Raw genomic sequence first — 14,141 nt, 5'->3', positions numbered from 1 at the left:
CCTCTCCAGTAGCCTTCTCGTGCATGGCACTCTCCTGGTGACCAGCGTCATGTCATCCATGTAAGCCCTGATTGTCTGATACCGTGTAATCCACCTGTGAGTCATCTTCCACCCCAGCTCTCGCTGACTCTTGGGGTATTTTCTCTAATCTTGATGTAGCTTGCTTTGGTTGTGGCAAGACTGTTTACAGCAGCCACTGCTGACATGGGTAGCTAACCCATGCCAGCCCCTGTGGGGTCTGTTCCCTCCTGTCAGCTGTCTTTCCATGCAGTCACTTGGTCTTTCCCTAGTTGTCAGCTGCCCTGTTCACAGCAGTCACTTGCTAGGCTAGTAGTAGAATTTGAATGAAACACAAGATACTTGTGCCCTATAAAGAGGATCAGCGCTCAGTGAAGAAATCCCTAATCCATTACTGTTTGCCTCTGCAAGTCAACCGTGCAGACCCATGGGTAGAAAGAAACCTGCACTTCACAGGGGTTGTCAAGTGGGAACCCTCCTCCGTCAGTGTTTCGTCCAGTTAGTCCCACAACACCTCCAGAAGGCTGAACAGTGATCTCCAACGTCCCAGATCCACCCCCCTCCATGCCAGCTCTCACCACCCACCATGCCAACACGCAGACATCATCTTACCTATCTTACCACATGGCCCACACAGCCTCAACAGCATGCCACCTTCAACAGACCCAGGCTCCATACATGCAAGCTCCAGGTAGTGACAATGCTGATACCACCTTCCTTAACACCACTCATGATTACAGTGCAACAGTTATTACCAATAACTAAGAGAAAAAAAGAGGGGAAAATGAGACAGATTAGGGAGAGCGAGAGAGAGAGAGAGAGCAAGATTTGCAATAAGGTGGGGGAGGCAGAGCTAAGGGTGTGGTACCCTGTCGTGGGTTAACACACACCCCCGGCCTGTAATACCTAGTTACAGTAATTTGATCAATGTAAGAAGTCACTTTCCACCCCGGCCTGTTACTGTCATATTTTGTTTAATAAACAGGAAATTTCAGTGGGAATGCCTTGCTTTCAAATACATTAATATTCCTAGGTAAGTGTGGACCGCAAAGTGTGTAAATGAGCCACTGCCGTTCATTTTGATCAGGTGCTGCAAAGTCACTTGAATTAAAATTTTCTTTTGTAATTTTCATCTTCATTAACACATCTTGTGGCCCAGGAAAGTTTCCTGGTAGCATTAATGTGGCCAAACACTAGTAAATTCTTCAAACCAGTAAGCGAGTGGCATTGTAGTGTCACCAGTAAATCCAACACCAAATGAACAAGTACACTGGCTGTATACACCATGCAAAATGCATTATATAGAGGTGATGTGAGTTAAGGCTTGTGGTTTCATTTAGTGAGCTACTTCTGAGACTTAAAATAATGACCAGTAATCAAATAAATCATGATCATTTCAATTGTAATTTTAAATGACCTCTCCCCACACTTTGGGAAGTACTGCTTTAATGAAATACTTTTTACTTTCACTTGAAAAGATTTAGGCAATAGATCAATACTTTTGCTACAGTAAATTTTCACTGAAGTAACTGCACTTTCACTTGAGTACAATATTTCTGTACTCGTTCCACCTCTGGTAACAGGTGAATATCTATATCTTATGTTATGGATGATAAAGGTTTTTGGTGGTCCCCAGGAGATCTTCAGGTCCCAAATTTGGCCACTGCACACTAAAGTTTAGGAAAGGCTGATCTAATGGTTTTGAAACGCCATCTGCTGGACATTTCCCGAAACTTTCTCTTATTTGGGAGGTACATCAGTGAAAATGGCGAAATGTTGTTGAACTCATGTTCACTGAGGCTTAATGATGTACTTGTATAATTTATTTCTAAAAGAAATTCGATCATCGTCCTATTCTGTGTCGGTATGATGACTTTTCACTCAGTTTGGGGGTAATGTTACCTGTGCTACCCCCCAAGTGTATTGTAACGTTAACGGTCAACACCCAGACAGCTGAGAGTCACGTGACGTGACGTGACGTGTAAGCAGCATGGCGGCGCTGAGCTGAGGTAGCAACTCTACTAGACTGTCACCGATAGCCTGGCTTTCGTTAGCTTTCCCTGTCACCTGCTCGTCTACGGGGCCAGGCCGAAGATGACGGCCTGAGAGAGGAGCGGCAACACGATCGAGAGATGCAGCAAAAACAACAGCGGCCACCGCAACAACAACAAAACTCGCAGCTGAAGGCGGAAAACAGTAAAACCAAGAGCATGTTTCTGTCCAGGGCGCTGGAGAAAATCCTGTCGGATAAGGAGGTGAAGAGGAGCCAGCACAGCCAGCTGCGCAAAGCCTGTCAAGTGGCACTTGGTGGGTGGCATTGTTTTGTTTAGTATATTGTTGTATCCTCGTGTGTTGTGCGCTGTTTCCACTTCACATCGCGGTCGTGTCTGACTTCTTAAATGGGCTGTCTAGTTTGCTAGCTAGCGTTAGCTTTAGCATCTGAATGGCCTCCAACGTTTATTTAGCCGTTTGCGTTACAGGTTGCGCTAGGTAATTGTGTGTGGGCATCACTTTCAGACCTTCCTCTTTTTTTAAGTAATGCTAACATATTATGAAGTCATCTTTAATGTCTAAGTCGGCAGGTAAACACGCTATCAGGTAGCCGTGCGGAGCTAGTTATGGATAGGTTAGCTAGACAAACAGACCAATCCCTGTGTTGTACGTAGCACTGTCATCCAGCCAGACAGCTCAGTCCTGCTCTGCACCCAGACACTCAGGCTACCTAACTCCAGGATACTCTGACGTCCGTGCTTTTCCATTCAACACAATCACGGATACTATTACATCTACTAACACATTAGGTAGCTCTCTTCAGTGTGGCTCTGTTGTTTATATTTCATCTAAAGCAGCCCTGCCTGTTTCTGTTCATACACCTGCTTGTCACACTGTTGTTTTAATGACTGTAAAAGTCTCACACAACATTTTATAGTTGATATAAGGTTTCAAACAGCAAATCTACCCTAGTCACATAATATAAATGTTTGTCTGAGGTAGCTTTCTGCACAGTGCTTCTCTCAGTTTTAATGTTTGAGGTTGGCAGACAGGCACAGGGTCGTTGTTGGACTGCAGGATTATCTGATTGCAAAGAAATAAATGTCACTGAGAAGTGGCCAAACGAGTTGGTGAGCAGCTTTGTCTGCTCTCTACCTCTGTCTTTCAGTGACACTCTCTCATTATTCATGATCCTGATCAACACAATACTCCTTTTCCACTTCTCACATCACTATTTTATGTGTGTCTATGTAGTGTTTTGGTCAATAACCCAAAGCTAAATGCTCATTGTTACTCTTAACAAATATTTAAGTTGTTATGCTGTTCATTGTAGGGGTTGTTATCTTTTGCTTCCACAATTAATGGGAGGTCATTACTTATCATTAACTGTTCATAAAATCCAAGAGTTTTAAATCTTAGGGAAGTCCAATAAGGCTGGGATAAAAATTAAAATTTAGATAAAATTACTGCAAATTTCAAATTGCAGTAGGCCATATTGGCCTCAAATGTTAAGCCTTAGTTTTAAATATCAAATATTTTGCTCATTATAATATAGAATGATTTATTACTTGTCAAGAAATGCATTAGATGAGGAACTTAAAAAAATAAATGCATATTAGATTATTTTCCTGATCATTCAGCCCTAATGCCCTAATATTATCAGTATGACCCTCATACCATTCTCAAACTTTTAATCATAGTTTTTGAGCACTTAAGTATTAGATGTGAACTACATTTAAATACTGGTATCTGTATTGGAGATATATATTTTGTAAGCACTGGCAAATCAGACATCGGTAAACATCTAATATCATGCATCCCTTGCAGTATAGGAAATAGCCAAAAAATCTGGCAATGAAAATGTAAAAATAGGACATGATGGCAAATGTTGCATGTGAGAAGATGCAGGGATATCTGATCTGGAAAAAAAATGCTTTTTCAAGGAATAATGGGAAAGTTTCAGGTACATATTTTGGCAGAAATAAGCTGACTTTGTAAGGATGTAAATGGAGTATGTAAGCACAAATAGGCTATGGTACTAGTCTTTCATTTATTTCTGTTACACAGATGAATCTGTTGTGTTTTATTCCTCATTTATTCGCTTTTATATGTATTTCAATGTGTGTTTTTATACTTGCTTCTGCCATAAAAGTTAATAATATTTCAGTCAATTATAAAAGGTTAAATTGCAGAGTTTATACCTTTCATCGTTCAGATCTAGCAGCAGTTTATACACCTTGGAAAAAGATAGAAGTCTGACATATTTATTACCTGGCATGACATGTTATCTTCATTGTAACAGATATTGTGAAATTTCTGGTGAATATTGCACAAGCTGGTTTCCCCTGTGAAGTCCTGTGATGTAGCGGGTTTGTGAGAGCTCAGTCCAGTTGCATTTGCTTCCACAGTTTCGTGTGAATATAATCAATCTGATTGGTCATGTCTGGCTGAATGCACACCATTAGTCACTGTGCACACAAATATGTGACACTGAGTAGTGTGTGTAAATATAGCTTCAAACAGATAAGTTTTGGATAACAAATGGATTAGGAGGAGATGATGGAAATGGTTACGCAAGAAAAATGAGTAAAGATCTAAAGTAGGAAGATCAGATAAAACAAATGTGATTGAAGATGAAACAGAGTCAAAGTTGCAGATTGCACCCTGCTCTGTACATCATTCCAAATTTATGCCAGAAGCTTCACTTGTCCACTATCTGTACTGCAGTAAATCATACAATACGTCCTACTACAGATGCTTGATTTAACCAATAACCCTACAGTTAAACAATGTTACACCGCTGTGAGCTAAAAGGGTCAAAGCTCAGACTTGGATAACATTTAATCTTTGTCTCCCTCCACAGATGAGATCAAGGCAGAGCTTGAAAAACAAAAGTAAGTATTGTTATGCACATACCTTTCCTCTTAAATGAATAAATCAGTGAATGCACAGCTGTAGGTTCAGACATTTTTCTTTTCCTTCTGATTAGAGAGAAGTTGAGTTAAAGTTTTGCCCTGAAGCTCTCTGCAACAAACTCCAGCTGCTAACTCTGATTTGTGACTAAAGTGATTTGCTGCTCCTTTAACTGCTACTTCAGTGTATCAGGAGCACTTCTAGCAGCCTTCAGGTTATATTTCTGCTGCCTAAGGCAAGCCATTACCTGAACGTTAAGGTTAAATACTCTGTATGGAAGTGTATAGTACAGCATTATAAAGACACATCATCTACTGCAGTGTCTATTGAGGTTTAATGGGAATTTTGGTGTAATATGTATGATTTGTGTTTATTGCACCTATTATTCTTTCAAACAGCTGTTTTCTTTCCTCTCCTCACTACAGAGATGGCACTGTGGTCCCACCCAGAGCTAACTACATCGAGGCTGACAAATATGTGCTGCCCTTTGAGCTTGCCTGTCAGTCAAAATCCCCTCGGATAGTGAGCACCTCTTTGGACTGTCTGCAGGTGAATTCACACTCCCACAGTCAAACAAACCCAACATCTCCCACATATTTCTTCAATGGTTATATTACCCACCTGGTTGTGGTGTGGGATGAAAGCTTGTTACACCCGTTTCACATGCCTGAGATGCAGCTAGAACAATGAGTCTACATTTCACTCACATGTATGCAAACACTCCTTAGCTTCAATCTCTAAGCAGATTTGCATTGCAGCTTCACATGTGGAAAAGTATGTTGCAATCCATGACTAAATTCAGGAGAAATTAAGTCTAGGAGGATGAAACACACAGCCACTGTCTTGATTCTCAGTACAAGTGTAAAGCACCATGCCGTTTTTTTTAGATGTGGTATGAATTCAAATACCACTACTGATGTTTACGTGTTGTTTTTAATGGTGAATTTAACACGTTTTTGACACCAGGTTTAGTTTGCTTATAATAAAAAGACCACTGGTCAGCCAGGAAATGATAATTGATGTCATATCTGATCTTTCTTGGACTTCACATGGCTATGTGATTAAGTATGTAAGGCAGGTAAACCCTGTGTTGGCACGGTGTATGGTGAGAGCTAGCATTGAGGGAGGTGGCTCTGGGAGGCTGGAGATCACTGTTCAGTCCTCTGGAGGTGTTGTTGGACTAACTGGATGAGACACTGGTGAAGAAGGTTCTGTCTACACAGTTAACTCTTGGGAGCCAGTGTCAAGGGTATAACTGGGTTAAGGTTTTTCTACACTGAGCTCTTATTCTTTTAGGGCACAAGTATCTTGAGTTTACTTGAAATCTTGCTTATTATGAAAAAGGACCACCGATCACCCAGGAAATGTTATTTGATCTTGTGTTACATCCGAGCTTGCTTGGAGACTACAAGTAATTTAAAACAAGTATTCAGTATTGGCAACATCCACAAGGAAAGGACCAAAGATGAAAGTGAGCTGCATTTGAGAAGTGAGGGATCTACTCCTGAACATTAGACTAAAGGTAGAGAGAGACCTCAGTTACAGCAGAAGAGTGTTATGTGATTCTAGCATCTTTTGCTCTAAAGAGAAGAAATAAAAACAATCAATAAAAAATTATGGACCTTACAGATTTATCAAGAGAAGGACAATATGGGATGTGGTAAATTTTGTTACAAAGATAAGAGCAAATGTTGTCTTATTGGTAGGCAGATTCATGTTGTTGACGTCAGGTCAGGGTGTCAAACAAGACGATGATGCAAGAAAAATTCTGACATGCTAGTTTTGTTGAATCGTGGTCGTGGGGTGTCGTCATGGGCTTGACTTTTGACGATGAGCTGCAGTGTTGCAGTCAGGCCGAAATCTGGTTGCAACGACACAACAAATTAATTGCAACATGATTTGGCGTAAGTATTGGCCTGTATTGGCTGTAAATATCTGCTGTATGCATAAATAAGTCAGTGGAGTTGTTAGTGGCTGGACCAACAGACCTATGTCAGCTGAATTATTTTTCTTTGCTCACCCTGATTCACTGCATTTTACAGGCATTTTTAGGACTGAAGTTGTAGATCTGAACTACTTATACACTATATATTGGTATTGATATCAATAATGTGAATAAAAGAAATTTAAATATTGCCATATCAGATACTGGCAAAAATCCAATATCATGCATCACTAAGAATGTCTTGGCTTTAGCCTTTTAGCCGCAACATACCAATGTTCACGGATAAAAAAAAGTTGAGCAGGGACACAGATGATGGCTGATGGCCTGACTGAGATGAAGAACACACGGACGTCAGCAGTGTTTTAAACAATAACAAATAAGAGGAGAATGTCACAATGCTGTTTATTGAGTCTTGTGGGTTTTATGATGTAACAACATCCCTTTTTTGTTGCTGATTTTATAAAATGTTAAAGATCCTTAGGAAAATCCCATGACTTCTGATTGAAACCAAGGTGTTTAAATTCCCAAGTGGTTTTTATTTGATGTTTCTATCTGCTATTGAAGCTGAGCAACACAAATTTTTGTAAATGTTGAAATTTTGGTCAAAATTGGTTAAGGCTTGTAAATATTAAAGTCTGCTGTAAAGCAAGCACAAGTGCAAGATTTAAATAATGAATTCAATTCTCTGCATCCTATCTCACAGAAAAAAATGAATTCTGAAAAACTACTCGTAGAATTAGACATCCACTCTTCCTCTACTGCCCTCACCTCTGTGCCGTTTCTCCCCTGTAGAAACTGATAGCATACGGCCACATCACTGGCAATGCCCCGGACAGCAGAACACCAGGGAAGAGGCTGATCGACCGGCTGGTAGAAACCATCTGTAACTGCTTCCAAGGCCCACAGACCGATGAGGGAGTCCAGCTACAGATCATCAAGGTAAACCCAGTGCCACGCATCACATCTGGCAATCTTCAGATCCAGCAGCTGTCAGTGTTGATGTTTATCTGAGGTTCAAACACGTCAGATGTTGAAGCCAGAGAAAATGTTCCTAATGGCGGGATTTTAATCATTCACAGTTGTGAAGAAAATCAGTTTCTAAATGTTAAATCTGTGAGCAGAAGTATGACATTTTAGGTGTATATTATATTGATATTTAAATAAAACTACTTTACCTTTTAATCATCTCTACAGCAATGTAAACACCTGACCATAGATTTTTTTCTAGTATTTGAAAAAACAATAGCATTAAATAAATGCAAATATTGTGACAAAATCCAACTTTCCCCGAACAAGCACTGTGAATTTGTTTTTCCAAGTTGAATTCTTGCTATTGCTAGTATTGTCAAATGAATTGTTTTTTACTGACATACTGAATGTGTTGCACCTTAATGGATCCAACGATCAGAATATCTGCACTGATAAATTATACATTATTTCCTCGTCTATTTATTAAGCTGGTTTCGCATTACTGTTACATTGTGAATCTGAAATGTCTGGTAATATAATTTTCTGATTTATGACTATGGGGTTTAGTATGTAATGCAACCATTTTGTAGTGTGATTTTGCCTTTTCTTCTTCTTACAAAAACAAGAGAGAAGAATGAAATCCTTCAAAATAAAACACACAGTGGGACACAGGGAGTATATCATACACAGGATCCAAACAAAGTGTCAATTTCCAGGCAAAATTACAGTTTATTGTGTGTTTATTTAATATTTCGCTGACAAAAAATCATTATTGGCATCCTCCAGCTCTCATTTTGTCTTGAGTTCCTGGTAAAAAAAAACAAAAAAAAACAAAGTCTTAAACCTGGCCCGATGCCTCTGCTTCCTGTCTACCTGCCCATCTATTGATAGGACCAATCCATTGAGGTACTTTGCCCTTTTTTTGGTGAAAATATTTAATCAGAATGAATGATGGTTGAAGGAAAAGATAGGGTCTTCAGCAGCTTAAACGCTTAAAATACAAATACCCCACAGTGTAAACTCTAAAAATCTGTTTATATGCAGACTACAGCTCCTCCTGTCATAGAGCGATAGCTGGCTTAAGATAAAAAGGAGCACAACACTGGTCCCACATTTGTCCACTTTACTCCTCTCTAGTTTGTGCCCAAAGCCACAGAGGTCTTTTCTTGACATTCCTTCATCATTTGAGAATAAATAAAAATGATTTCAAATTATGATTTTAATTTTTTATGCACATAATGTAACACAGTTGTGTTCCATTGCGTAGCACTGTTTTCTAATCTGCAACCATTCAGTCTGAGGGAATATGCATGTCACCTGGATGCAAAACCACTGATTCTATCAAAATCATGGTTAAATGGTTCAATACTCAGTCTCTAAGTATTTTACCCGAACAAAAATACAAAGTAAATAAACTGTTTTATGCAAAATTATCAAATCACACTGTGAATAGCCTTAAGAAGTTTAATTTATCCTCTTTATTGCCCTCTTTATCATGTTTTACTGACATTTTTTTACATTACTTCACATTCCCTGCTCTTTTTTGTGTCTTTATGACCTGCCTTGTGTTTGAACAGTGGGTATGATTCATGATTATGACTGCTGCCTTCTGAAGCTTCCTCTAACTGAATGAAATACACATCCTGGTTGCTTTGAGAAGGCAAAGTCTCTAAAAGGTACACTGAGTCTTTACACTGTTGACAAAAGATTTATGAGACAGATTCACCATCTGTTTGGCCTGTATTTACCACTGAGGCAGAGCAGAATTTTAGTGTAGATTATTCTGAATGACCAGTACAGACTTGGACAAAGCTTTAAGGTAACTTCTGCACCAAACATACTATGACAGCCTCTTCAGAACCATCAGGACCTCTTGTTCCTCTTAAGAGGGAAGTCGAGTGGTGATTCAGCAGAAGCAGCATGCTCTAAACCTGGCGTCTTGTCTGATAAGGTTTAACTTCCCTCTCTTTGTCTGTTCAGGCCCTTCTAACAGCAGTGACCTCCCCACACATAGAGATCCATGAAGGCACAGTGCTCCTCACCGTCAGGACCTGCTACAACATCTACCTGGCCAGCCGCAACCTCATCAACCAGACCACCGCCAAAGCCACACTCACACAGATGCTCAATGTTATCTTCACACGCATGGAAAACCAGGCTGTTAGTTCATTTTAATGTCATCACTGGGCACTGCTGCTTTAGAACTGTCCATGAAAGTGAGGGGTGAAATTATCACACTCTCCTCTGCTGTCTGGTTTTCATTAAACCGACTGGCCTCCAGGGGGTACTTCTGTGCATTTTGATGTTTTTAATTAAAGTCACATCTGTTGAAAAGCACCTTTCAAAACAATTACTATGATGAGGGAGGCCTTGTGGCTGCTGTCAGTCTGCAGAACATCAAATAGCATTTTATGTATTTAATTTATATTCAGTTTTTTAATCACTGGCATCCTTTCCCATATAATTGGCTGGCTAAAATTAAGGTCGTTATATCTGTGTTGTAATCGTCATTATGATTAAACTCCCTCGTATAAAACAACCCCTTTTCATATTTGTTCTTCTCTTTCTTCCTCCTCAGGCTCTAGAGGCTCAGGAGCAGGAAAAAGACCGGCTCCGTCTGCCACAACAGAACCCATCCCCTGTCCCAGGTAGTCGGAGGTCCGGCTCCCCTCGGTCTGACCGAACCCCGACCCCAGAGCTCCAGAACTCCCCGTCCCCAGCAGCAAGTTCTCCAGACCTCACTACAACCAACAACACTAGCTCCACGCCTCCACCGCCAGCCCCTGAATCGAACCAAGACCGAGGGACAGGCAGTCCATCTGTCAACGGAGAACCCAAGGAAGGCGCCGTACCTGTGAACGGAGAAGCAGAGCAGGTCACACCATCAAGTGGTATGTGTAAACCCTGGGCCTAGAACCCCAGAACCAGCTCAATAGGAATATCGCCTCTTTGTTTGTTTCGTCATGTTTAAAGGTGTGATAGGGGACTTTCCAGATTTCCCTTCTGTAGCCTCTTTGATCTTCACCCTCTTTGTCTTTGCAGCAGAGTCAGTGTTTGAAGATGAAGGAGCAGAGACTCTTCCTGAAACAGCACAGGCAGCTGAGGAAGAGGACAAACCAGAGAGCAGTCCCAATCCAGCAGACTCATCAGTGACTGAAGGAGAGGAGGGAGAGCTACAACCAGGGCAAATTAACAGTGGATCAGGTCAGAACTAGCTTGTTGTATACATAAGCTTTATCATATTTAGTTCTTTTTCTCTCAATTTGTCTTTCAACAGTGGTCCCCTTCATGGTTATGAAATGCAAATGTCTATTCTGGCCTCTTTTGTAGGAGAAGAGAATCCAGCTCATCCCGTCACTGAGCAGACAGATGTGCCTCCCCCCAGAGTCAGAGCAGAGGGCCAGCAGATGAACGGCATCATTGAGGACCGCTCTTCTGTTTCCTCCACAGATATGCTGGTGAGCAGGGTTTTTGTGGAGACTAAGGTCTTTGCACACTGAATGTGTTTTTCTTTGATTGCTGCATGATAAAAAAAAAAGAAAAAAGAAACAATGTTAGGATGTGCTAGTCATGTTTGTACACTAACTCCAAAACTTTAGCCTGGCATTATTATTTTGGGATTGACGGGTCAGAGCAGCAGTTGGAGCTTTTTCTGCCCCGTTCTCACCACCTCACACTAAACCTAACTTTAAACAGTGATATCCCCATGTTTTGTGTAGATATCAGCTAGTGTTAAATTATTTTGTAATTATTTTGACTCACATTACAAATTTGATATGAATTGTATTAAAAGGAATTATATATATTTTTTGTCATTATCACAAGTAGAAAACACATATTCAACAGCAGTTGGAGTAGGATATTTTTGGGTAAACTATTCCAGAAATATGGACTCTTGAATGTTTGCATATGACGTAAAGCATAACGTTACTGCTTATTTTTTCTTCATTAAATTGATAACTTGACACATATTTCAGGTTAAAGAAATATTGCACCTTCTGCAATTATATTGCAGGAGGCCATATTGCAATGAAATTTTAGTTAATTTCTCAGAACAAGGGTAAAATTTTTGCTCACAGCCAAATAACAAAGACTGAAGTGAAAAGTTGCATACAACTTGGCACAGTGCCATGACACAAGCTCTTGCAAAAACCCCTGATAGGATATCTGCTAGGATGGGTGGACCCAGCATTTCCTTTTCTTTTTCAAAGAGTAAAAGAGCCACAGAATCAATGTGAGCTCTTTTTGTTCTGTTTAGGTGTTTTTCCTCAGTACGAGAACATTTTGCCCCATACCGCAAATTTCCGCCATGCAACCCAAAAATAATCTCATTGAACTGAGCGTGGAAGGTTTAAATGACATTTTCCACAGGATATTGAACCTGAAAAACACATCCGAAAATAACACACAGGGCGTTAAGACCTTTTCTCATGATTAATTTGGACTAAATTTCATCCTTTTCCATTTTGGATTCATGGTATATTTTACTTTTTGGAACAAAATTCTGCCTTTACATTTTTTAGTGGCCTCTTAATTTTTACAAATTATTCTGAATTGACCCTTTGTCAAGCCCAACCCTTCTTGGTTACTCTTCTAAACTCTTATAAACTTGGCCTCAGTGCAAGACAGAATAGGGATTAAAAACAACATAAACCAGAAAAAGCGATCTGTTTAACTAACTTAAGAAATTAGCAAGGAAAAATTAAGAATTTTAGTTTTTATGGAGGGAGTCACTACTTGAGTGATCTGAAAAAATGGGGAAGTACAACCACTACTATTTAAAATTGGAATTCCCCGAATGACTACATGATGATGCTCCACAGCTATGATGTGTAATTTACATGACAGCAGCGCTGTGTAAACTCTGGCAGCAACCAAATTAGAGAGAAAAATCGTTTTAAAAATGTTCAAACATTTGAAAAAATGTTCAAAAAGCAGGCATTTTTTAAAGGATGCAGACAACAATGTCAAAAATCTTCTAAACGTTTAAAAAAATGAGACAGAGATGTTTCAAAATAAAGTAGTTTAAAACGTGTCTTTTTTTTTTAAAACTTGTTTTTATGGGCTGAAGAATAGCAGACATTGGAGCCTTTCAGTTGAGGCCACCTTCCTACACTTTAATGCCATAAACTAATGTAACAGCTACTTAACATTACAAGAACATCACAAATCATCAATATTAAAGTGTTTTCTGAGCCTATGTAAGTACTCTCTTTGATTGGTGACGAGTGGAATTGCCAGTGTTGTTGTCCAGAGTTGATTCCCTGAGATAACATTAACCCTTGGTATAGGAAATGGGATGAAAAATACACCCATATTACAGTATGGATAACTTGAATGGCTCTTGCAGAAAGCCCTAAGCTGTTTATCACTTATGTTATCAGTTGTAAAAACATACAGGCAGAATGTTTAATATAAACAAAGCTCTGTCTGCCTAAGTTCACTTTAATGAAAGATGTGTTATTTGAAAGTGAAGGTCCTTTAGCTTGTTTGTGAGGAGCATATTGCTAAAGACACTTAAGCCAGGTATACACATGCAATTTTCCTCCGATTCAGCCTCGGATTTTGAGTCGCACGACTTACTTTGAAGTCGGGCTGACTTTCAGTCGGATCGGGTGTCATTTGTCATGCTGTGTATAGGGGGATACGACTGCCGACTACTGCTCGACTATGTCCTGACATAAACCTGACAGAAATGCAAGCAGAATGAACAACTTTGGGGTATTGTTTTCCTTTATAAACTGTCAGACAATGTTCTTAATAATTACCATGACAACAGCTAGAATGACTTTCTGATGCATCCCCGCTATGATAAAGGAAATACACGAGGAGGAAATATTCCTACCTGCAGACCTGCAGCTGACACGGATGGTGATACTATTTTTGTGTGTCGGATAGAGGGAGAGAGAGCGAGAGAGAGAATATGACTGGAAACACTTCACCCTCAGCGTGTGAGACTTTTAAAAAAAGGAAACTGCAGGTTTCTGTCACAGTCCATCCCAACTTCATGCTTACAGTGTGAGCACTCAGGTCGTGCGTGATGGTCGTGTGTTGTAAGTGATTCAGGTGCACAGTAGGGCTGAGCGATTTTGGAAAATAATCTAATTGCGATTTTGTCCCGTTATATTGTAATTGCGATGTGATATGTGATTATTACCTCTGCCAAGGAGGTTATGTTATCGGCAGGGTTTGTTAGTTTGTTTGTTTGTTAGTTTGTTAGCAACATAACTCAAAAAATTATGGACAGATTTTGATGAAATTTTCAGGAAATGTCAGAAGTGGCATAAGGAAGAACTGATTAGAT

General features: G+C 39.9%; 1 protein-coding gene across 1 annotated transcript in view; it reads left to right on the top strand.

Moving 5' to 3' along the window:
- The first annotated feature begins 1,999 nt into the window (after nt 1–1,999).
- Nucleotides 2,000–14,141, top strand: part of arfgef2 (ADP-ribosylation factor guanine nucleotide-exchange factor 2 (brefeldin A-inhibited)) — a 44,601-nt gene continuing 32,459 nt past the window's right edge. Inside the window, exons 1-8 of the mRNA XM_041799217.1 lie at nt 2,000–2,325; nt 4,874–4,904; nt 5,349–5,472; nt 7,661–7,807; nt 9,818–9,997; nt 10,416–10,728; nt 10,880–11,041; nt 11,168–11,295. Coding sequence (XP_041655151.1) covers nt 2,151–2,325; nt 4,874–4,904; nt 5,349–5,472; nt 7,661–7,807; nt 9,818–9,997; nt 10,416–10,728; nt 10,880–11,041; nt 11,168–11,295 — 1,260 coding nt within the window. The 5' untranslated portion in view covers nt 2,000–2,150. The remainder of the gene's footprint in view (nt 2,326–4,873; nt 4,905–5,348; nt 5,473–7,660; nt 7,808–9,817; nt 9,998–10,415; nt 10,729–10,879; nt 11,042–11,167; nt 11,296–14,141) is intronic.

The sequence above is a fragment of the Cheilinus undulatus genome, linkage group 11, assembly GCF_018320785.1.
Source record: "Cheilinus undulatus linkage group 11, ASM1832078v1, whole genome shotgun sequence".
Taxonomy (NCBI): domain Eukaryota; kingdom Metazoa; phylum Chordata; class Actinopteri; order Labriformes; family Labridae; genus Cheilinus; species Cheilinus undulatus.
The sequence above is the reverse complement of the archived record's forward strand: the minus strand, read 5'-3'. Positions and strand labels throughout refer to the sequence as shown.